At 60.1% G+C, this 22,451-nt stretch overlaps 2 protein-coding genes across 4 annotated transcripts; one reads left to right on the plus strand and one right to left on the minus strand.

Moving 5' to 3' along the window:
• Positions 1 to 1,779: 1,779 nt before the first annotated feature.
• Positions 1,780 to 8,558, plus strand: AIP (AHR interacting HSP90 co-chaperone). 2 transcript variants are annotated; one of them, XM_012757649.3, is made up of 6 exons: positions 1,780 to 2,021; positions 4,953 to 5,132; positions 6,814 to 7,002; positions 7,484 to 7,660; positions 7,763 to 7,896; positions 8,245 to 8,450. In XM_012757649.3, the coding sequence occupies exons 1-6, from the start codon at positions 1,923 to 1,925 to the stop codon at positions 8,315 to 8,317; spliced, it is 852 nt and encodes a 283-aa protein (XP_012613103.1). In that variant the 5' UTR covers positions 1,780 to 1,922; the 3' UTR covers positions 8,318 to 8,450. The 2 variants fall into 2 exon arrangements, with proteins under 2 accessions (XP_012613103.1, XP_012613102.1); XM_012757648.3 differs by having other exon boundaries at positions 1,782 to 2,021; positions 7,763 to 7,904; positions 8,245 to 8,558.
• A 574-nt stretch (positions 8,559 to 9,132) lies between these two features.
• PITPNM1 (phosphatidylinositol transfer protein membrane associated 1) lies at positions 9,133 to 22,100 on the minus strand. Of its 2 annotated transcripts, none has more exons than XM_012757641.2 (24): positions 21,921 to 22,100; positions 20,883 to 21,001; positions 19,261 to 19,475; positions 19,051 to 19,172; positions 18,630 to 18,854; positions 16,869 to 17,195; positions 16,693 to 16,788; positions 16,500 to 16,607; positions 15,790 to 15,851; positions 15,444 to 15,694; positions 14,972 to 15,161; positions 14,745 to 14,852; positions 14,368 to 14,525; positions 14,077 to 14,282; positions 13,471 to 13,641; positions 12,678 to 12,839; positions 12,290 to 12,438; positions 12,068 to 12,178; positions 11,558 to 11,674; positions 11,235 to 11,383; positions 10,990 to 11,139; positions 10,712 to 10,895; positions 10,274 to 10,402; positions 9,133 to 9,653 (listed from the first exon to the last, which is right to left on the minus strand). In XM_012757641.2, the coding sequence occupies exons 2-24, from the start codon at positions 20,958 to 20,960 to the stop codon at positions 9,390 to 9,392; spliced, it is 3,732 nt and encodes a 1,243-aa protein (XP_012613095.1). In that variant the 5' UTR covers positions 20,961 to 21,001; positions 21,921 to 22,100; the 3' UTR covers positions 9,133 to 9,389. The 2 variants fall into 2 exon arrangements, with proteins under 2 accessions (XP_012613095.1, XP_012613093.1); XM_012757639.2 differs by having other exon boundaries at positions 16,461 to 16,607.
• Between the last annotated feature and the right edge of the window lie 351 nt (positions 22,101 to 22,451).

Here is a 22,451-nt window from a genome sequence, read left to right on the forward strand (position 1 = left end):
ATTACAGGCGTGAGCCACCGCGCCCGGCCATCTTAACTATTTTTAAGTGTGTAGTTTAGTAGTGTTAAGTATATTCACATTGTTGTGCAACCCAATCTCCAGAACTTTTACATCTTTCAAAACTGAAACTCTAAATTTTTTTTAAAAAATTTACAGTACATCATGACAATCATTCAAAACTGAAGCTCTCTACTCATTAGAGAACAGCTCTCCATTTCCCCCTGCCCCCGCAACCAACATTTTACTTTCTGTCTCTATGAATTTGACTGCTCTGGATACCTTGTGTAAGTGGACTCATGGTCTTTATCTTTTTGTGGCTGGTATTTCACTCAGCACACTCTTGAATTTTATATACACTAGTGAATTCAATTAGCTTTAATGTTTTATTTAGAATTTTTCACATCTGTGTTCATCAGTAAAACAGGTGTATACTTTTCTTGCCTTGCGGTGCACTTATCTGGCTTATTATCAGAAGATTAAACTAGCCTCATGTTGGTCGACCTTCCCTCTTTTTCCACTTTCTTTAAAAATATATCTGAGAAACAGGAAACAAGACTACTTGTTGCTTCAGATTGGGTAGAACTTGCCTGTAAATTTTCTGCGTTGCTAAAAAAAAGAAAAAAGAACCAAGCATGTTTCCCCTTCACCTTAGAGGTCCTGTCCCTCTCAGAGGACTTCTGGCTGGAAAATTAACTGGTATAAATACGTGAGACACTTAGCACCTGGGTCACACGGGAAAGACAATGATCCTCCACAGTCGTGATGATGGGATGAAGATAGAACAGGAGCCCCAAAAGCTTGAAAGTGGGGGCTGAAGACTCTCACAGCTGTTGTTCACAGCTGGTTTGCAGAGGTGAAGAGAAACGCTGTTTTAGCTCCCAAAGTACCTCATTTCTGTCCTTTATCTATTACTCCCTAACATTAATAGGGCAACTACTACGTGCCACTCTGGACTCTGCGGTGACAACAGGCTCACCCTGTTTGCAGAGCATAAGGCTCCTACAGGGATACCCAGACCTTCCTTCTCCATTCCCTCCTGCCTCCTCCTCTATTTTATTTATTTATTTTTTATTTTATTTTTTTTAGACAGAGTCTCACTCTGTTGCCCCGGCTAGAGTGCCCTGGCGTCAGCCTAGCTCACAGCAACCTCAAACTCCTGGGCTCAAGTGATCCTCCTGCCTCAGCCTCCCAAGTAGCTGGGACTACAGGCATGCGCCACCATGCCCGGCTAATTTTTTCTATATATTTTTAGTTAGCCAATTAATTTCTTTCTATTTTTAGTAGAGACCGGGTCTCGCTCTTGCTCAGGCTGGTTTTGAACTCCTGATCTTGAGTGATCCATCCGCATCGGCCTCCCAGAGTGCTGGGATTACAGGTGTGAGCCACCGCGCCCGGCCCACTTTTTATTTTTTGAAAGAAAGAAATCCAGGATCCAAAATTACGCCAATTGTACTAGATATGCAAAAGAAAAAGCCAGAAGGGAATGCACAAAATACTAGTAGTTTTAGGGTGTGGCATCATTACAGGTGGGTTTTTAGTTTCGTTTTCCTAACTCTGTAATGCTGTTACATCTACAACTTTAAATGCAGGGCTGCAGTTCCAACCAGGTCTATGACGCAATTGCGAGGGACGTGCCCGCCCCGCCCTCCCGGCAGACCCAAGCCCCGCCTCTCTGGCAGGCTCGGGCTCCTCCCCCAAGACTGCCTCTGCCCAGGCCCCGCCTCTGGGCAGAGCGGCGCGCTCAGCTGCAGCGCAGAGAACCAATCACCGTCCGTTCCCACGCTCATGCCCCTTTTGGCTTCTGCCCTCAATCAAAATGGCGCTAACTCGGAAGCTGCCGAGGCTCTAGGAGTTGCCGAAGCAGGTCCGGAAGCTACCGAGCAAGTCCGGAAGTTGCCGAAAGAGAGCAGCGGGGAAGGAGGATGGCGGATATCATCGCAAGACTCCGCGAGGATGGCATCCAAAAGCGTGTGGTACAAGAGGGCCAAGGAGACCTCCCTGGCTTTCAGGATGGAACCAAGGTTTGTGTCTACCCTATCCGCTTTCCCCCTCCGCGGCGCGGCGCGCATGCGAGGCGGGAGGAGGCCTTAGGCGAGAGGTTGCGCATGCCCAGATAGCAGCGGCCAGTGACCCTACCGCTCACATGCGGAGCTCGACGCTGATTGGTCTGAATTTACGTAGTGGTGAATTCGGGTGCATCCGCGGGTCCCCAGGCTTGGCCTTGTGGCTGCATTGGTTGGGGAGGCCGTCAGTCATCATAGGCAGGTTTCGAGGATGGGTGGGTTTGATCTCAGGGCTTGCACAGACGGGGCGCTGGGGGAAACTCGGGACTGGAGCGGTCCTGAGGCCTCTGGTTATCGAAGTTCATGATCTTTTGTACATGGAAGCGCCTTGGGATGCGCAAACCCAGAGAATAGGTCCAGAGGACAAGTCTACCAGACGCAGAATCCTTTGGTGGCTTTCCTACTGTGCTAGTGGCTCGCTTGGGACAGATGAGGGCTGGGAAATAAAGAGTCTCCGCCTTCTTCCTTTTTACATCCAGGCCCCAGGCTCCAGCCTCCCTGGCTCCCTCCCCACAACAACCTCCGTCTCCAGGCTTCCCTGCTTCTGCTCCTGTCCTTTCCTTCTCCTGAGTTCCTTTCCCAGTTGCCACTTGTCTGCAGAGTAGGGGGCTTCCCAGGGGGCAGCCCCTGTGCCCAGCAGAGCAGTGACACAGGACATGCATATTGAGCAAATTAATAAAGATCCTCACTGGTCTGGTACCAGACATTCCAAAAGAAAGAGCTGCTGGGAACGAGTGTATCCTCCCTGGCCAGCGCTGTGCCGAGTTGGGCAGCTAAAGATAACAGCCCAGTGCAGCGTGAGTGCACATTAGTAAAATGAAATCAACAATGCCACCTATCTCGCATTGTGGGACAGGTAGCACATTGTGGGAATGTGTAGCACAATGCTCACACGGTGAGCACTCAATCAGTGCTGGCGATCGGTTATTGGATACCACTTGTTCCTGTTCTTTGGGTGCCACTGTTCACAGATCTACACTACCTCTACTTCTGGCATCTGTACCCTCCAGAATCTCCCTTGCCAGTTCCTTCTCCCAAGGCCACCAACCCCCCCAGCCCATAGGACATGCACCCACACCCTCTCTCTTCTTAGAGAAGATGCCTTTTTGTTTTGCTTTAATTATTACAGATACACAATAGCTTTACATAGAGACGATCCCTTTTGATATAGCAGATCACTAAGCCACACATCTGCCCTCTGCTGTGACCAGTGAGGATCTTTGTGGAAACCTAGTTCAGAGGAGCAGCAGGGTGCAGCAGTTAAGACCGTGGGCTGCTCTAACGAATATGCTGTCGAGGGTTCAGTCTTCAGACCTCCTCTCTGCACTCACCCCAGTGTCATTTCTTTAAAAACGTTGTGCCTACTTACTCCCAGCTGCATATCTCTATCCTTTACTTCTCCCTTAAACTTGACATCCAGCTCCCTACTCACCATCTCCACCTGGATGTCTGGTTGGCAACTCAAACTTACCCTGCCCTACCCAACCCTTCTCCATGTCAGCTAGGGGGGCACCGCCCACCTTCTGGTTGCTCAGGCCAAAACACCTGGAGTTACTCCCATTCTCTCATGGCCCACAGCAAATCCTCAAAATCCATCCCGGATCTGACCTGCCACTTCTGCCATGACCACTGGTATAGGCCACCCTTGTCTCTGCCCCGGGTTGTTGCAGTGATCTCCTAACTGTCCTCTCTGCTTCTGTTCTTGTCCCCTACAGTCTGTTCTCATCCCAGCAGCAGAACCCACGTCAGATTCTGTCCCTGTTCTGCTTGGAGCCACCCAGTGGCTTCTGTCTCAGAGTCAAAAACAAAGTCCTGGCCGGGCGCGGTGGCTCAAGCCTGTAATCCTAGCTCTCTGGGAGGCCGAGGCGGGCGGATTGCTCGAGGTCAGGAGTTCGAAACCAGCCTGAGCAAGAGCGAGACCCTGTCTCTATTATAAATAGAAAGAAATTAATTGGCCAACTAAGATATATAGAAAAAATTAGCCGGGCATGGTGGCGCGTGCCTGTAGTCCCAGCTACTCGGGAGGCTGAGGCAGAAGGATTGCTTGAGCCCAGGAGTTTGAGGTTGCTGTGAGCTAGGCTGATGCCATGGCACTCACTCTAGCCTAGGCAACAAAGTGGGACTCTGTCTCAAAAAACAAAAACAAAAACAAAAAAAACCCAACAAAGTCCTTGCCACAGCCTACAGACCTCATGGGGCCACCCTGCTGACCCATGACCCCATGGTGCACCACTCCTGTCGTTCACTCTGCTCTGCCCACAGGCCTTAGTGCTTGGACACACCACACTGCAAGGCTTTTCAATTGCCATTCTTTTGGCCTAGAAAGTTCCAACCTTAGTTCTGCCTGGCCTTGCTTTCTTCCTTACTCCCTTCTGGTCTCTGCTTAATGTTGCCTCCTCAGAGAGGCCCCCCAACCCCACCACTCAGTTTAAACTAACCCTCCCTTGCCCCAGTGTTCATTTTCTGATCCAAAGCGCTTAGCTTCACCTGACACAGCACATTGTTTTGTTTGAGGCCCATCTCCTTCCTCCACAGGTTCCATGTCAGCTCCGTGGGGCAGGGACTGTATTTTGTTCACTGCTGTGTTCTGGTGTCTAGCACAGCTTGGGCACATAGCAGGTGCTCAGTAAATATCTGGTGAGGAGTGATTGGAGCCAGACTGCTTGGGCTCTTGTCCCTGCCCAGCCACCCACTGGCCATGTGACTTGGGCCCCTTACTTCCCTCTCTGTGACTTAGTTTCCTTACTGTGTGATGGGGTAAAGCCAGGTGTAAGGTCAGCCTTGACCCTGGGTGAGCCCTTGTGCCGTCTGCAGGCTGGGGGCTGGATTTGACCCTTGGGGGTCAGCTGAAGGTTTGTGCCCTTGGCTAATCTTGCATGTGGCCCACAGGCCACGTTCCACTACCGGACGCTGCGTAGCGATGACGAGGGCACCGTGCTGGACGACAGCCGGGTGCGAGGCAAGCCCATGGAGCTCATCATTGGCAAGAAGTTCAAGCTGCCCGTGTGGGAGACCATCGTGTGCACCATGCGTGAGGGGGAGGTCGCCCAGTTCCTCTGTGACATCAAGGTATCTGTCCCGCACCTGTCTGCAGTACCTGTCCAGCCACCCACCCTCAGCGCCCCTGCCCTGGCTAGGCCACCAGCTCTCTCCAGACCTCTACACCCACCTCCTGACTGGGATCCCGGCCTCCATTCCGCCGTGTCCTGTCCATTAGCCAGACTGCAGCCAAGGGACCAGTTCTCAGATGCAAAAGACCCGTCACGTCCCTTTGCCTCAAACCTGTATGGCTCCTGGCCACCCTCAGGATGTGGCACAGTGAGTCCTCACTTAACATGGCTGATAGGTTCTTGGAAACTGTGAGTTTAAGTGAAACAATGTACAGCAGGTTTTTGATTATGTCCATTTGTTAAAACGTTAATGAGGAGAGAAATGGTTTCATTAGGCATCATACGATGAATCAGTAGTGAGGACCTGCTGAGTAAGCTATAGCTGCCGACATAGCTCTTTGGGGTCTGGCCTCTGCCCCCTACTCAACCTCCCAGCCTTTCCTTCCCATTCCCACTCTTAGCCAAGATCCTTCCTCATCCTTCAAAGTTAATTCCTGGGTCACTACCCCCAGGAAGCCCTCCCTGACTCTCAGCGGTTAGCCTGAATCCTTCCTCCAAGTCCTCCAACCCTCAAGTCCTGCTTGGCCAGGATCTAGTCTTCTGCCTGGTCCTAAGCTACTGCAGGGCAGGAATTGGGCTTGTTTACTTCTAGCTTTGAAATGCCCAGCGTGGGCTAGCCCAGAACTAAGACTCAGGAAATGTCCCCTGGGTTAATGTTAGCCCAGTAGTGAGCCCTGTGCTGACAGCAGGGGCAGGGAGAGGAGCGGGTTACACTGGAGTGGGCGTAGTCTGATTCCCAGCATCCCATGGCTTCTCCAGGTGAAGAGTCAGAGGCTAGGTCCCCTCTGCCTGTCTCTCCCCTCCCCTGAGGGTTTTTTTGTTTTTGTTTTTGTTTTTTTGAGACAAGGTCTTGCTCTGTCACCCAGGCTGGAGTGCCGTGGCATCAGCCTAGCTCACAGCAACCTCAAACTCCTGGGCTCAAGCAATCCTCCTGCCTCAGCCTCCCGAGTAGCTGGGACTACAGGCCTGCACCACCATGCCTGGCTAATTTTTCTATTTTTTGTAGAGACAGGGGTCTCTTGAACTGGCTTCAAGCGATGCTCCTGAGTTGGCCTCCCTAAGTGGTGGGATTACAGGCATGAGCACCCAGCCTCCCCTGAAGGTTTTGAAGTTGCCATCCTGGGCCCAGCTCCTAGATAGGTCCTGAATCGGGTCGGGGTGGGACAGGGGCAGGAGGAAGAGATGCTGGGAACAGATGTGCTGGGCCCCAGTAACGGAGTCCAGCTGGTGAGGGTGGGAGGGCCAGGACACATCCTGGAGGAAGAGGAGGGGGCGAAGGGAAGAATGGTGGGAGTGTGTGGGGGTGGGGGTGGGGGTGGGTGCTCAGTTTGGTGGCCAGAGAGTGTGGCAGAAGCTGGAGCTTTCCAGGGAGGGAGGGAGAGAGGGCTGAGAGGCAGAGGGGGAGCCCTGAGGGAGCGCCCTCCTGTGTTTCAGTGGGGCAGGGCCTGGGCCAGTTGCTGCCCCTCTCCGGGTCTTGGTGTCCCTTCTCATGGTGTTGGGAAAGGGGGCTGGGCCTCTTGGACCTGATGCCCGCCAGCCCACACTGATAGAGCCCCTGGCGCCCATTTGCCCTCCTACAGCACGTTGTTCTGTACCCGCTGGTGGCCAAGAGTCTCCGCAACATCGCCGCGGGCAAGGACCCCCTGGAGGGGCAGCGGCACTGCTGTGGCATCGCCCAGATGCACGAGCACAGCTCCCTGGGCCATGCTGACCTGGATGCCCTGCAGCAGAACCCCCAGCCTCTCATCTTCCACATCGAGATGCTTAAGGTGAGGGGCCACCGAGCCCCAGGCACCCTCACTGGGGCACTGGCCCTGCCTGCCTTCTTGCCCCAGGTGGCGGCATCTGGGGATGGACTGATGGGGCAGGTGACGGGTACAAGAACACCTGTGCAGGACCCCTGGGTGTCCCTTCCTCCTTGAGGTCTCAGATATCACCTCCTCCAAGAGGCCAGCCTGGCCATGCTTTGCAGTCCTGTAGGAGGTCATGGCAGTCCCCCACGGACACGATCTCTGCGAGGGCAGGATTTTCCCCGCCTTGTTCACCGTCTATTCTTAGTACTTGGCTCAGTGCTGGGCTCGTGGGAGATGCTATGTAAATGTTTGTTTGAATGGTCGTTGAGCAAACAAGTGGCTCCGTGGCTGGAATCTGACGTCAAGAGGCACAGCCAGCCCAGGCGCCGGCGGGTCTGCTGCTGCGGCGAAGCTCTGGAGCCCCCCAGCCCCCCGTGATGTGGCTCATGCCCCGCAGGTGGAGAGCCCTGGCACGTACCAGCAGGACCCGTGGGCAATGACAGACGAGGAGAAGGCAAAGGCGGTGCCGCTCATCCACCAGGAGGGCAACCGGCTGTACCGCGACGGGCAGGTGAAGGAAGCGGCCGCCAAGTACTACGACGCCATCGCCTGCCTCAAGAACCTGCAGATGAAGGTGGTGCCCGGAGGCTACGGGGGTGCGTGGAGTGGGGTGGGGCAGAGCCGGGGACCCCCAGGTCTTGACATCTTTTCCCCACTTCATGCCCCCTGGCCCCAGGAGCAGCCTGGGTCCCCTGACTGGATCCAGCTGGACCAGCAGATCACACCCCTGCTGCTCAACTACTGCCAGTGCAAGCTGGTGGCCGAGGAGTACTACGAAGTGCTGGACCACTGCTCCTCCATCCTCAGCAAGTACGATGGTAAGCACTGGCCGTGGGCTGCCAGGTGGGCCTGTGGGCGGTTGGAGAGTGGCCTTCTCCTCCCTGTCACCACTGCACATGGGGCTCAAGACTGAGCTTTTGACAGCCCCCTTTCTGAACTCCCACAGCAGCCCCACCAGATGCCCCCACCCAGGCAGAGTGCCAGCCCTCTTGTGCCAGTGGAGCAAGGATGCTGTCATGGGGGTAGGGGGCGGGGGCATCCTCAGGTCGCGCAGGGCTCTCTCCCCTACTGGTGCCGGGAGACACGAGGCCAAGCAGCTGGCAGGTGCTCCCCGCAAGCCCCGTGTGCCTGCTGCCCTGCCCTTGGTGTTCCCCGCAGACAACGTCAAGGCCTACTTCAAGCGGGGCAAGGCCCACGCGGCCGTGTGGAACACGCAGGAGGCCCAGGCTGACTTCGCCAAAGTGCTGGAGCTGGACCCGGCCCTGGCGCCTGTCGTGAGCCGAGAGCTGCGGGCCCTGGAGGCACGGATCCGGCAGAAGGACCAGGAGGACAAGGCCCGCTTCCGGGGCATCTTCTCCCACTGACAGGGCCACTCGGCCCTGCCTTACCTGCCGAGCCCAATGTGCTGCTGCCAGCCCACCCGCCCGCGCCACTTCACGCTTCCCTGTATATAAAGGCCTTATTTATCTCTCCGGGTCTGCCAAGCTTGTCGCTTGGGAGAGCCAGGTCACCACCTGGTATTTCCTGGTACTTGGGTGGCCCTTGGGAGAAGCCAGAGGATCAAGGTTCTAATCCCAGCTCCCCATCCACCGGCTCTGAGAGCTTGCTGGGCCTCAGTGACCCCGACAGAGGACCAAAGGTGGTGGGCTCTGTCTCTTGCTGGCCACGCCTGGGGTGTGCCAGGAGCCTCCAGTCTTCAAGTGGAGATAAAGTGGGCACAGCTGGGCAGCACAGTGCAGCCCACACCTCTGACCCCATGGTCCCCTGGCCTCAGCTACTGGGGGCAGAGGTTTCAGGCAGCGCCACATCTGGGCTGAGGGTGAGGGTCTGATGGGCCGAATAGCCAGGAAGAGGCCTGGGGACGAAGGACAGGACAGAGGAGGACAGGGCAAGTCTTTTGTGAAAGTTTTTTTGCCAAGGCCTGCATCCTGACCCTGCCTCTGACGTGCTGTGTGACCTTGGGCATATCTTGACCCCTCTCTGAACCTCAGTGTCCCCACTGAATTGGAAACCGTGGGCTCGGCTGCCCCGTGCTGCCAGGCAGGGTGACGGCGGGATGCAGGTGGTGTTTATTCTCATAGGTTGTACATGGCAACAGCCTCTGGGCCCCTGCTCACGCCCTCCACCCTCCCCAGGGCTGGGTCCCTCCACATGAAAGGGAAGAGACACCGAGGGGCAGACTAAGATGCAGGGTGTGGGGCAGGGGAGCGAGGGCTGGGGCAAAGGTCTGGGCCCCCAGCCTCCCAGGTGCGGGCCCCTTGAGTGTGTCCATAAATAACCCAGGTCCTGTCACAGTTCCGGCCTCACTCTTCACTGTCCAACTTGAGGCTGATGCTTCGGGCCTTGCCCCGTGCCAGGGTGGTGGGCGGCGTTCCCGGGCCCTCGCGATCCGCCTGGCTGGGGCCCCTGGAGCGCAGCAGCTGGCTCTGCTTGCGGAGGAAGTCCACAGGGGCCGCCACGCCGTAGCTGCTCTTGGCCAAGGCAGCCCTTGGGGGTCCTGAGGGGGCGTGAGCATGGGAGCCCGCCTCCAGCTGGCCCAGGTGCGCCACGTAGCCGTCTGACAGGAACTGTGGGGGGTGGGCAGGGGTGAGGGGTGCTGGCTAGGCCCACAGGCCACCCTCCCCTCTCCATAAGCACCTGAGGCAGGTGGGGCACATGGCAGTGCTGGCTGGACAGGGGCCCTGCCATGGCCCGACCTGGAGCCACCTCTGCATAGAGGGGAACCCTACGGGAGTCAGGGCACCTTGGCTTTACTCCCGCTGGGCCCCTTCCTGGGTCTCAGTCTCCTTATCTGTAAAATGGGTCTGGGGCAGGGCAACAGTGGCCAACATCGGGTGAGCACTTGCTCTGTGCCCAGCCCTGTGCCTGTAGATGTGCCGTCCATGATGGGATCTTTGTGATAAGCTGACAGGTCAGTGCCATTATCACTTCCATTTTACAGACTTGAAACCGAGGCTAAGAAAGGTCAAGGCCCGTGCCTGAAGCCATGGCAGAGCGGCCCAGCACTGGGGTCTCGAGCATACTCCAGCTGGGTCATCAGCTCTGCTCTGCACTGCAGCTGGAGGTTCCACGCTGCTCATGGCCCTTGTCCTAGGAGAGGCCCGGGTTCCCTGCGGCCAGTGAGGCCTCCCGGCTGCTCCTTGGCCTGGGACTCAGGCTCTGGTCCCCTCCTTCACATGGCCCTCACCTGGCACTGAGCCTGCAGCTTCCGCACAGCGCGGCCCACGATGTAGGTCTGGCTCGGGGACAGCCCCAGCGCTGCGTACACAGCCACATCTTTGGGGGACCCATAGCCTGCCACGATGTTCAGTTCTACCTGTGACAGAGAAGAGGGTCAGCCACCGCAGGGGGTGGGACTGTGCAGCTGGGGGTGGGGTATGTTGGGCTTCCCCAGTCACATTGATTGGGGGGCAGGGCTAGTTGGAGGAAGGGGGGACACATGGGCCTAATGGTCCTGGTCACTGACCCGCACTGGGGCTCCCTAGTTAGAACCGTGAGGGCAGGACCATAGGGAACCCTCCAGTTAGTTAGGACCAGGGAGTGGCTGGGGACTTAGGGGTGGGGCCAGATGGCCTCTGCTGTTCTAGGGTGGGGTGAGGACAGTGACCCTCCCCAGCAGCTGCACCTCCTGCACCAGGCTCTGCAGAAACATTGCTTTCTGGCGCAGAGGGTCGTGGGTGAGGCCGTCGCAGAAGGAGACGACCCCGTGGGGGAAGTTGTGCTGTGATAGCCAGGCCACCACGCGGTGCTTCTGCATATCCGGCCGGCCCGTTACGTACACGATTAGGTAACCGGCGTCCTGCCAGTGCCTGCGGGGTAGGGGTGGCGGTCAGCTGCACCGGCCAGGGGTGCGGGCCGCGGGGAGCCCCCTGGGCAGGGTAGTGGGGGTGTTGCGGCTCCTACCTGACCACGTCCACTGCACCGGCGCGCACCTTGGGGTCGCTGCCCATGATGGAGACGCTGGCGGTGAAGGAGCCGTCGATGCTGAAGACCACAGCCTCCGTGCCGCGGGCCACCACCGTCAGGCAGCACTCGGCGTACGTGTGGTCACCCCTGCGGCCCAAGGGGGCAGGGAGGGGCGGTGAGTGGCGTTGAGGCAAGGCCTGGGGCAGCCCGCCCTGCAGAGGCCCGCCCTGCCCCGGGCTCACCTGACCACCATGCGCACCGGGTAGACGCCGATGCCCAGCACTCGCTCTGGGGGCACGGGGAAGGTGAGGCGGCCCGAGCTGCTGGTGACCTCGGTGCCAAAGTGGATCCATTTGCCCGACAGCGGCTGTGTCATGATGTAGACGTCCACCTGGCAGGGAGAAGTGGCCAGAAGGTCCATGGTGGCAGAGCCCCCAGGATCCCCCAGAGTGGAGAGGAGCAGAGGAGGGTCTGTTGTCGGGGGTATGTGGGGCTGGGGGATCAGGAGCCATTCCGGAAACAGGAGGCGGGGCTGTGAGACCAAGGGCTGGGGCAGGGTCTTGACCTTCTCTCCGGTCAGCGTGACCACGTCCAAGGGCCCGTACATGAAGCGGCCGCTCAGCACCTGGGGTCGGCCCTCGCACACCACCGTGTCGCTCGCCCGGTGGTTGGAAGTGACGTTCTGGCGGGAGGAGATGGCATGAGCGAGGCCAGCGTGAGGGTGCCAGGGGCAGCGGGGATGGGGCGTGGGGTGGGGTGGGGGTGGGGGGTGTGGTGGTGGTGGAGGTGTGGGGGGGCACATCCCGCACGCCTGGGGCGGGGCCTGGGGGAGGCGGGGCCGCAGAGGGAGGGGCGTGCGCCGCTGCGGACCCCTGTGGCCCGACGCGACACGGAGGATGAAGCCAGGTGGATGAGCGCAGATCCAGACTGAGTTGCGCGGAGCGGGGAGGAGACCCGTGGTTCCCAGGGGCGGGGCCGAGGCCACGAGGCAGAGTCAGGACCGTGGGGGCGGGGCAGGACTGGGAACAAAGGTCTGGGGCTGTGAGGGGCGGGATGCTGGGGACAGGGCACATACCCGGATCTTGACCTGGGTGCGTTTGCGCTGCCACTTCTCCCTGGGGAAGGCTGGGCTGTAGATGGACGGCTCCTCGCACTCGGCCAGGTGTGGCCGCTCCTTCTCGATCACCTGTGCGAGACACATGCATGCGAGGCCACGTGAATGCGAGGGGGTCTGCCCCTCTCTGGGCTCTCCATCCTTGTTGCGTTCTCCTCTCCCACCCCACGTCCGCACGCCCACCTGGCGCAGGATGAAGGCAACCACGTCTGCGGACTCCCAGTAGCTGGCGTGGAAGAGGTGGGGCAGCGTGACGGTGGGAAAGGCAGTGAGCGCCTCGGGGCAGTACAGCGAGTAGTCGATCCGCTTGGTCCCCCACCATCGCTCCAGGACTGCGCGGCGGGGCGGGCAGCGAGTCAGGAGGGCCTCCTGCCGGCGCCCATCTGCCCGCCCCGTGCCCTTCCCTCCCGCTTTAACACCACGTCTGCTCCTGGCCAAACCCAGGCCGCGTGCTGGGGGGCGGGGTCCAGAGCCAATGCTGGGAGGGGGACGTCAGCGGCTCTGGAGGTGGAATAGGGCCCTCTCCCGCCCTCCAGGCTGGCCCGCCCCCGCGGGTGGCTGGCTGACTTACTCTTCACCACCTCGCTGGTGGTGCTGGGGGCGGCTGGCTGGGCTGGGGGCTCCGTGCCTAACTCACTGCCCTTCCAGAAGGCACCGCTGGCTGAGGTGGGCGTTGAGGGCACCATCTCCAGCTCCTCCAGAAAGAGGCCTGAGTGGGCCTGCAGAGTGTCGGCTGGGGGAGTAGGGGCAGCCTCAGCCGCTGCTGGGCGAGGCTGCCCTTCTGCCCTTTCACCCAGGGGCCCAGGACAGCTCAGCCCTGCCCTTCCACTGTCTTCCCTGCTGGCCCCCCTGGTGGGGTCCTGGCTGGGGCTGCGCTGCCCCATATCTGGGTGGAAGTGAAGTGGAAGGCATGCTCTCCTCCAAGCTCACCCCAGCAGCCAGCTGTATTCCTGCCAGAATGCCCGTCACCACCTCCCCAAACACATGCACACCATGCCTGGCACAGGCCCACTCGGGCCATGGGGCCAGTGGGTCCCCAACTGCATGCATATCTGTGCATGCCCCCACCAATACACACACATGGTGCACCCCTCCACACACGCCGGTGTCACTCTGCCCCCTCCCTAGCTTAGTCTCTCTCTAGCATAGCTTAGCTAACCTGCCCCCCACTCAGTCCTGGCTCAGAAGGTCAGGGGGTCCTGGGGATCCAGAACCCCAAGGGGCCAGGGTAGGGCTCCCTGGTCCTGAGAGTGGTGACAAGAGAGGTTTTCTATGACATGGGAAGCACCTCAAGCCTTCTGCTACCCCTTCCCTCTCTGTTGGTGCACCCTCCCTCTTTCCCCTCTCTTTTGGTTGGGGCCTACCCAGCAGCAGGGAAGAGCCGTCTCCCAGGGGGAACTTCTGGTAGCGGGGCACGGCCAGTGGAGCAACAGCCTGGAACTTGGGGGCCAGCAGGGGCTCGAGGCGAGAGGCACAGGGGTCAGCCGCGTGGAAGAGGTTGTAGATCTGCTCACAGGCTGGCCGCATCTGGGCCACTGGGTACCCGGAAAATAGAGAGAGGTGGGGAGGGGCTTCAGCTGGGCATTCTGGGGGTATGGAAGCAACACCAGACATGCCTTGTGACCCTGAGTCAGCGCTTCCCAAACTGCACTCCCCGGGAGTCACTAGGGACCTGCGGAAAGTGAGACCAGTCTCTTGGCTAAGAAGAGATCAGAGCCTTCCGTCCACTGCTGGGGTTCAGGATGAAGCAGCTGCTCGGCATGGTGCATGCTGGGAGAGCCAGCCTCCGCAGGCCCCTTCTTTCTGGGCCTCAGGTTCCCTTTCTAGCCAGGCCTTTTCATGTGCACAGTGGGGAATGGCCACGATAAGATAATGCCAGTGGCTCAGGTGAGATGAGAGGCCACCAGAGATGGCGGAGAGGGGCAGACAAAAGACGAGACGTGGCCCCCACCCCAATCTAGAGGGCTCACCCTCCAAGGCGGGCATCACGGTTTTGCGCAGAGCCAGCACCAGGCCCAGCGGGGAGCCGAAGAGGAAGAACCCAGAGACCTTGAAGTCAAGGCGGGCAGCGCTGGTGGGCCCGTCAGGAGCCTCGGAGCTGGCAGCGGGCGGGCAGGAAGCTGTGCTTGCCCGCCGGGGCTCCCCAGAGGAGACTGAGGCGAGGGCTGCCTGGAGGCTGTGGGAGAGGAGGGGCACTCAGCGCTGCAGCCTCTGTAGTCCGGCCTGTGCCCAGGGCGGGGATGATGGGGTAGGGAGATCACCTGTTCTGAGAGCCCTCAGGCTCAGGACCGGCCATGTCACTGGGGGTGCGCTGGGCAGGCAGGGCTGAGGGTTCTGGGCTGGCCCGACCCAGCCCTTCCACCCCCTCTGCCAGGGGGTCCCGGACTGAGCCGACCTCTGGGGAGAGCAGCTCATTGTTCTAGATGGAACAGGGGACAGAAACATCCTTAGGCCCAGAGACCATTCGATTTCTCCTTATTTAGAAGTGCTGAGAGGGGTTTGGGAGTCCTAGAGGAGACTGGTAAAGAAGGCAGCAGGGACCTGCTGCTCGCAGGGAGGTCTTATTTCAGGGGGCAGAGACCTAGGGACCGAGAGGGGCAACCCCCCTCTTGAGGAGGCTGAGTTCGGTCACACTGACCATGCTCCCCCGGCGGCTGCTGCCCCGACTCCCGGTGCTCACGTTGGCGCTGTGGCAGAGTGCGTCAAAGCCCAGGATGCCACCAACACCATCTCCAATCAGCACGACCTGGGCGAGAGGGTGGGCACCGTCAGGAGAGGCCTCCTCCTCACCCAGGCCAGGCCCCTTCTGGGCTGCATGGAGGGCAGCAGACGGACTGCTGCCCAGGAACGTCCCTAGTCGCTGACCTGCCCACAGAAGCCGGTGCCCTCTGGCGAGCGCAGGAAGGCCGAGTAGGCCTGGTTGGTGCGGGCAATGACAGTGGCCACGGCACCCTGGTAGCGGGACGATGAGGTGGCCAGCAGCGGCAGGGCAGCCAGCGGAATATGGTCTTGGGAGCGGGATAGGCTGTCGCCGTCATGGCTGTAGGGGCTCAGGCTGCAGGAGGGGTGTGGTGGGTGGGTGGGGGGCCTGCAGATCCACTGCTACCGCCCACGTTCCCTCAACCTGCTGGCGAGCCCTGGCTCTGCGCGTCCTTTCTGGGGAGTGTCAGTACCCACAAGGCCTTTGAAATGGAGCCACTCCCCAGAAAGAGGTCCAGCCGTGTCAATGACTGTCCCCCGTGACTGGTATCCCTTCCCCCATGGGGCCTTCCTGATCCTAGGACTCTGTGCCTTGGGGACCCTGTGTGTTCCCTGCCCTTCCACCCCTGGCCAGTACTTGGAGACAAGGGCATAGGCAGCAGCGCAGATGGGCGGGCAGGGCACCAGTCGCAGGGCCACGTGGCCCAGGGCTTCAGGGAAGTGGATGCGGGTGACAGCCTCAAAGGCCGAGCTCAGAGTCTGCACATCCGCCTGCTTGGAGTTGGCATCTCCAGGTCCCGAGTCCAGGATGTTGCCGCTGTGCAGGATGAGGAAGAGGGCGTGGACTGCACACGCCTCGGCCCCCAGCTCCCCAGCTCCGTCTGGACCCTGCAGGGTGCAATGGGTGCCGGGGGTGGGGTCAGAGCAGTGGCCAGGCCAGCGAGTGGGCAGAACCTCGATAAGGGCTGGCCGACCATACTTGCCTCTGAGTCCCTGGGTGCTCGGGCTCTGTCCTCGATGCCTTTAGCAACCTCGGTTCCAGGGTCTGTAGGGCAAGGGAGAGCCAGTGAGGGGGACCAAGGAATCGTCTCATCTGGCACTGCAGGTACCCCGGTCTGGTGTCTGCCCTCTCCTCTCACTGACTCTCCCAGGTCTTTTCGCATCTCCAGGCCTTTGCTTGTGCCGGTCCTATGTGCCTGTTTGTCAAACTTCTAATCCTGCCACGTCCAATGTGGTGGCCACTAGCCACAGGTAGCTATTTAAATTTAAATAAATTCATATATAATACAATAAAAACTTCAATTCTTCAGGCACCCTAGCCCCATTTCAAGTGCCTGACAGCTACATGTGGCTGGTGGCCACCATATGGGACAGCACAGATCTAGAACATTTCCATCACAGAAAGTTCTGTTGGCCAGCACTGGTCCTATCCAAAACCCAGCACAGACATCACCTCCCAGGGGAAGCCATCATGGACTCCAAAGTAATTCCTGTACTCTGTCGGAACCGTGGCTACATTCTAATCATCCACCCATCCATCATCCATCCATTGCCTTCATCTGTGTATTTAAAGAGCACCTGCTCCAGACTGACTTTCATCTTAGGACCCCATTAAACTTAGGACTGAGTTGTTCCCTGAGTCCCCACTGCATACCGGGTGCTGGTGGCCGGCGTCCTGAGGTGGGGTCTTTACCTGGCGCCCCCTCAGCCTCTGTTGGGGAGGCAAAGGCGTCAATGAAGTCGTTGGAGTTCCACTTGGTCATCTCCTTGGGGAAGACCTCGTCACTGTCCGAGAAGCCTTCTGCAGAGACAGGGAGCTGTGTCACGGGGTGGGTGAAGCTGCTCAGAGACCCCTGCCCCCCCCCCAGCAGGGCCTCAGTGCTGACCGTGGGCATCGAAGAACTCCTCCTCGGAGCTGTTCTCGGAGTCTCGGGCGATGTTCTGCATGCGCCACTCCGACAAGCTCTGGGGAGACACGCCCCCTGCGGGGCGGCTCAGCCTCAGCCTGGGAGCCCAGCCTGGAGGGTGGCCCCCTCCCGTCCAGTCCCACGCCCAGCCTCACCTCCATGTTGGGACGAGTAGGAGGAACGGGAGGACGAGGACCACTGCTTCCCAAAGCTGGCATCGGGAGAGGCGTCAGGGCCGGGGGGAGCCTCAGGCCCATCGGGGGTGCCAGCATTGCTGGCCCCTGACCGGACCTCTGTGTTTGGTTTCCCGGGGGGCTGGGCCTCGGGCCCCTCACTGCCCGTGTTGCACTTAGCCATGCGCTGGGCCAGCATGCGGGCGGTCTCCTCCTCCAGTGCCCGGATGTCGGCCATGCTCAGCTCCGTCCACTCGTCCTGCCAGCACCAGGCCTGGCGGTGGGCCCGCAGCATCACCCGACGCAGACCTGTGGGTGCCTGGGCATCAGAGCCGTGCCCCCTACCGCCTTTCCCTGCCACCACGGCCGCGTGCCCGGCCATCGAGGTTGGGCAATGGCTCCCCTGGGTATACCACCCACCCAGAGCCACAAAGTGGGGCAGGGCCAGCGCTGTCTAGGGGGAGGGAGTGGAAACTGGGGTGTTTGTCTTCCTGCCCCAACTCCCTCCTTGCCCACCATCTCATCTGTCTCTCTGGACACTCCAACGCTGAGTATTGGCCCCACCCCATCACTGCAAAAGCTGGGACCACTGCTTGCTCTTGTTTTCCGATGGCTTCCTGCTGATTTCTCAGGAATTAACAGTTAATTAAGGTGTTAACAGTTAATGAAATTGTTGATGGTTAATGAAGGTGTTAATAGTTAATGGAAGTGTTGGCACTCAATGAAGGTTGTAGGTGAAAGATGATACCCTTTCTGGGATATTTTTATCCTAAGCAGAGGAATAACGTTAGAAACTCTTAAACGTCTAGGAAACAAAGTAATAATGGTCCAATTATAATTATAAACTTTTAGAAGGAAATAGATCAGAGTCTTAATTGTGTTTATATGTGGGTAATTTTAATTTTCTTATTTGTGCTTTTGGATATTTTTTCCAAATGCAAGACAAAGAGTCTGCATCACTGACTGAGCTCAATTTCCTCATCTGTAAAATGGGACCAGTAATCATCCTTGCCTCACAGGGTGCTGTGGGTGTTAAAGGAGATCTTGTACAAAAAGTGATGAGCACAGGGTCTGATGGGCTGTGATCACTCCGTCTATATTAACTCTTAATATCTGGCCCCACCTCTTCCTCATTTACAGAACAGAAAGTTAAGGGACAGGGATGGCCAGCGGCTTGCTGGAGGTGCCACAATGGGGTCAGTAGTGGAGCAGAAGCCAGGTCGCTGGGCTCCCCCACCCGAGGATTGTGCCTCTCTGTGCCTCGGACCTGGGCAGTGAGGCAGGGCTGAGCTGCAAAAGCTGCAGGCATTAGGTTGAGGGGAGGTGTGGGACAGGGGCACCTGGACACCAGGGCCAGAGGCTGGGACTTGGATCTGGGTGTGGGACGGTACCCCAGAGAGAATGACATCAGAGTCACAGCCTTCCAACCTGCACTCTTTAGCATGCTGCCGGTTGGGGCGACCCTCCCAAGATTCCCTAAGTCTCTCTTGACTCACAGGATAATGGAAGAAGCAGCATCTCTGAATGTCAGAGCCGGTGTGGACCTCAGAGATCATGACGTCAGCTTCTCGCTTCCATGACCCCCAACTAGGCTGTGGCCCCACCCACTGCCTCTGTGCCCCCACCTCAAATGGAAGGGGTGGCTTTCTGCTTGTGTCCCCAGCAGACGGGGAGCATCCTTGGCTGCAAACACGGTGTCCGGTGCATGCTGGGTAAGCAGAACCTCCCGCACCGGGTGCTCACCGACATCGTGGATGAACTGCTCGATCTTGGCCTGCATGCCCCAGTAGCGGAACTCCACCTTGCACAGCTTATAAGCGCACATGAGGGGCCCGGTCTGGGCTGCTGTCCGCACCCAGTCATCAGCCAGTGGCCCTCGGCCGGTCTTGACTGAGCGGTACAGCCGGGGGTCCTCTTCCGCTTTGTATTCGCCTGGGGCCACTGCATCCCGCACGATGTCGATGGTGTCTGGGGGTGGGGGGTGTCAGCAAGCACTGAGCAACGCCAGCCGCTTCAAGCCCTGCCCCCTTCCCCCTTGGGATTGGGAGGACAGCCTTTCACACATCTGAGGCCTGAAAAGAGCTGGGACTTGTCAGAGGCAGCATACTGAGGCAGCAGGGGGCCTGAGGGGTGTTCAGGGTCCCCCCACAGTGCTGGGCCTCACCCAGGATGCGCTGTCTCCTCTCAGCCCCGCTCAGGTTGAAGACATTCGGCTGCTGGCCCCCATCAGGCAGGTAATAGGTCTCTATTTCAATGGAGAATTTCTCCACGAAGGGGCAGGTGTATCTGGGCAGAGGGCAGGGCTGGGGCTCACTGCTGTGCCCATCAGGACTGTCCCCTCATGGCATGGCCTGTGCCCGCCCTACCCACTCACCGGGTTCGGGTGTAGGGGTAAGCATTCCAGGATTCCTCCTCTACCTGCAGGGCAGCCTTGGGCAGCAGTGCCCGGAACCAGCCAGGGATGTGGGAGCCCACGTGGTACACCTTGTGTGTGTACTGCCCGCTGCCTCCAGGCCCATCTGTGTAGGGCCGGTTGGCCAGGATCTCCACGCCGCTGCCCTCACCACTAGACTCCTCCCGGCTCTTTTTCTGTGGCCCAAGGCAGAGCAGAACAGGGAGCGTCATAGCTCAGCTCCTGGAATCCCCAGCTCGGCCTGGTACCCTACACAGCTCTGGGGCTCTGGTCCTGGCCTTTTCAACTCCCTGAAACCCAAGCCTGGCCCCCCACAGCTCTCTGGGATCAGGGTCACAGATGCTGTCCAGTCCTCCATGGGGTTCTACAACCCAGCACTCAGTTCAGTCTTCAAGTATTTACTGACTGACTGCCCCAGTCCAGGCATTGTTTGGGATTATTAATTGGGATCTACTGGTGACTAAAACAAAGACCTCTGGCTTTGTGGAACCTGGGTTCTAGTGTAGGGAGACAGACAACAGGAAAAAGCAAATTATATGGTATTTATGAAGGTGCTAAGTGCTCTGGGAAAGAGAGAGCACAGAAAAGGAAGTGGGGATCAAGGCTTGGGGACTGCAGCTGTGATGTGACGGCCAGGGAAGGCCTCACTGAGAAGATAAAGTGACCCTGACTTGACCAAGACTTGAAGGAGGCGAGGGAGGGGCCCAGCCGTTGTGGGGTGGGGGAGTATTCCAGGCAGAGGGGAAGCCAGGGTGAGCCCCCAGGTGGGAGAGAGCTGGATGTGCTCGAGGAGCAGCAAGGAGGCCAGAGTGGCTGGAATGGAAGAACGGACCAGAAGAGGACACCGCACCTCCACCTCTCAGAGGCCCTGAGCCTGGTCCCCTCCCTCTCTGGGATCCTAGTCCCAGCTCCTGCCACATGCCATCATAGCTTGAGAGCACCAGATTCTGTCCTTTCATAGCTCTGGAGCCCAAACGTGGCCCTGTCAACCCCCTGAGGCTGGATCCCACAGTTCTGGAGAACAGATCTGGAGCAGACCTCCCGAGGGCTCTGCACCAACCTCTCACCTCCCTGAGAGCCCACCTGGCCCACTCTCCTGGCAGCCCAAGCCCAGACCCCTCCCTCATCCCCATCCCCACCTGCCCCATCCCTGTCTCCCTCTGCAGCCTGATCCTCACTCCCTCTCCCTGACTTCCTGGGGTTGCCAAGACCCTGCACCTTCTCCAGACCCCCTCCTGCCCATCTCTGCCACCTAGGTCCCCTTCCTCACCCTTACCTCCTTATCGGCTGCCTCCCTTCCCCCATGGGATTACAGATTCTCAGGAGGATTAAGGGAGATCAAAAGAGGGTGAGCGGCCAGCACGAGCTGGGCACTCAGTGGGTGGGGGCCCTACTCAGCCCTTCTGCCCCTTTCCCCACAGCCCTTACCCACCCCGCGTCCGAAGAGGGGGCTCTCTCTCCTCCCCTGGGCTCCAGCCCTCCAGAGCAGGGCTGGGGGGGTCAGCTGGGCTCCACCCCTTGCCCCTGTGCGGCCTGCGCCGCGCTGTTGGCCCTTCTCACCTTCCCCTGTCCACCGCCCTCACCTGGATCATGTAGAGCTGGGCCACCTGGTACTCGTCCAGGCTCATGGGCAGCAGAATGTGGTACTCCTTGATGAGCATCCTGAAGGCGCTCGGCGGGCGGCGCGCGGCCTCTGCTCCGCCTGGCGCAGGGCACGGCGCGGCCGTCAGTGCGGGGCGGCGGCGCGCGGTCCCGAGCCCTGCGCGCCGGCCGAGGGGCTGGTGCAGCGGGACCCCATGCCCCGGCCCGCCGCGGGGACGCAGAGGCGAGCCTGGCGCTGCCGCCCGCGCCGCCGGGGGCCGGGAGCCGCAGCGAGGCTGAGCGCTGACCTCTTTTCCGCGCAGCCCCCGCCCCCCGCCCGCCCGTCGTCATGGCAACCGTGCGCTGACGCGGGCCCCCCGGAGCGGCGGGCTCCGGCCGGCGGGCGGGAGGGCCAGCCTTGCCTCTCCCGCCGCGGCCGCGTCCTGAGCCCCTTCGAAGCGGCATCCCTCGGGGGCGCGCCCCCAGGAGCTTCCGGACCCCTCCTTCCACGACCCGCCCCTCGGGGGCCGGCCCCCTGCATCCCTTTCCCCAACTCGGCGGCGCCGGTGTCCCCCCAGTCCCGGACGTCCACCAAGAGCCTTGTGCCTGGGCGCCTGGGCGCGGAGCGGCGCCGTGCGCCCCTGCACCCGAACCTGCCTTCCAGGACCAGACATCCCTGCTTTCCCCACCCTGGCGGGCAGCCAGGTCCTAGACTTCCCGGTCCCCAGCATCCTTCCTGGACCCCTCGCCCTCGCCGACTCTCCACTCGCCTATGCAGCCATCCTGTCACCCTTCCGGCGGCTGACCCCTCCTCAGCTGAGGCAACAGCTTCTCCACTTGGTGTCCGGCGGGCCCCCGCCCCGGGAGACCCGCTCCGCCCACCTGCGCCCCGGCCGGGCGCCAGAGTTCCGCTGCAGGCACCCCTCCCACCTCGCACCCAGCCAGCAGGCGAGAGGCCCCGTTGTCCCCACTTCCCTCTGCTCCCCGGCGTCCCCGTCCCCAGCCATACTCCTGGCCCGCCTGCCGACGTCCCGGCTCACCTCTAGCTTAGGGCGGGTGGCCCTCACCCGGCCCGGGCGGGGGCAGCCGGCCAGTGGGTCGGAGCCCGGAGCGTCCCCGGCCCCGGCCTCGGGTTCCAACAGTGGCCGGACTCTCCAGAGGCGCAGCGCGGGCCCATGGCCCCGACCTTCCTCTCCGTCCGCCAGCCGGCGCCCCTGCCGTCCCTCCCCGCCGCCAGCCGCGTCACTGCGGCCGCCCCGCCCCCTTCCTGGGCCCGGCCGGCCCTCCCTACCCCTGCGGGGTCCCAGCAGCCCCGCCCACAGTGAGGGCAGGCCCCTGCGTTCCTTCCCCAGGGCAGCGGCGGAAGAGGCCATTCCCTAAATGCTGGCTCTTCTTACTCCCTCTGTGCTGTTTGGGGTCCCCAAAGACTCTTGGTTCCTAACTCCACCCTGGCCCAGCCCTCCTGTGTGCACTGAAGGGGTGGAGCTTGAGCCGGCAGGGTCCCAGGCCCACTTCCCCAGCTCCTCACCTTAGGCAGCCCCAGAACCGGGGACCCAGGCTATGGGAAATGC

The sequence above is a fragment of the Microcebus murinus genome, chromosome 4 (assembly GCF_040939455.1).
Source record: "Microcebus murinus isolate Inina chromosome 4, M.murinus_Inina_mat1.0, whole genome shotgun sequence".
Lineage (NCBI taxonomy): Eukaryota > Metazoa > Chordata > Mammalia > Primates > Cheirogaleidae > Microcebus > Microcebus murinus.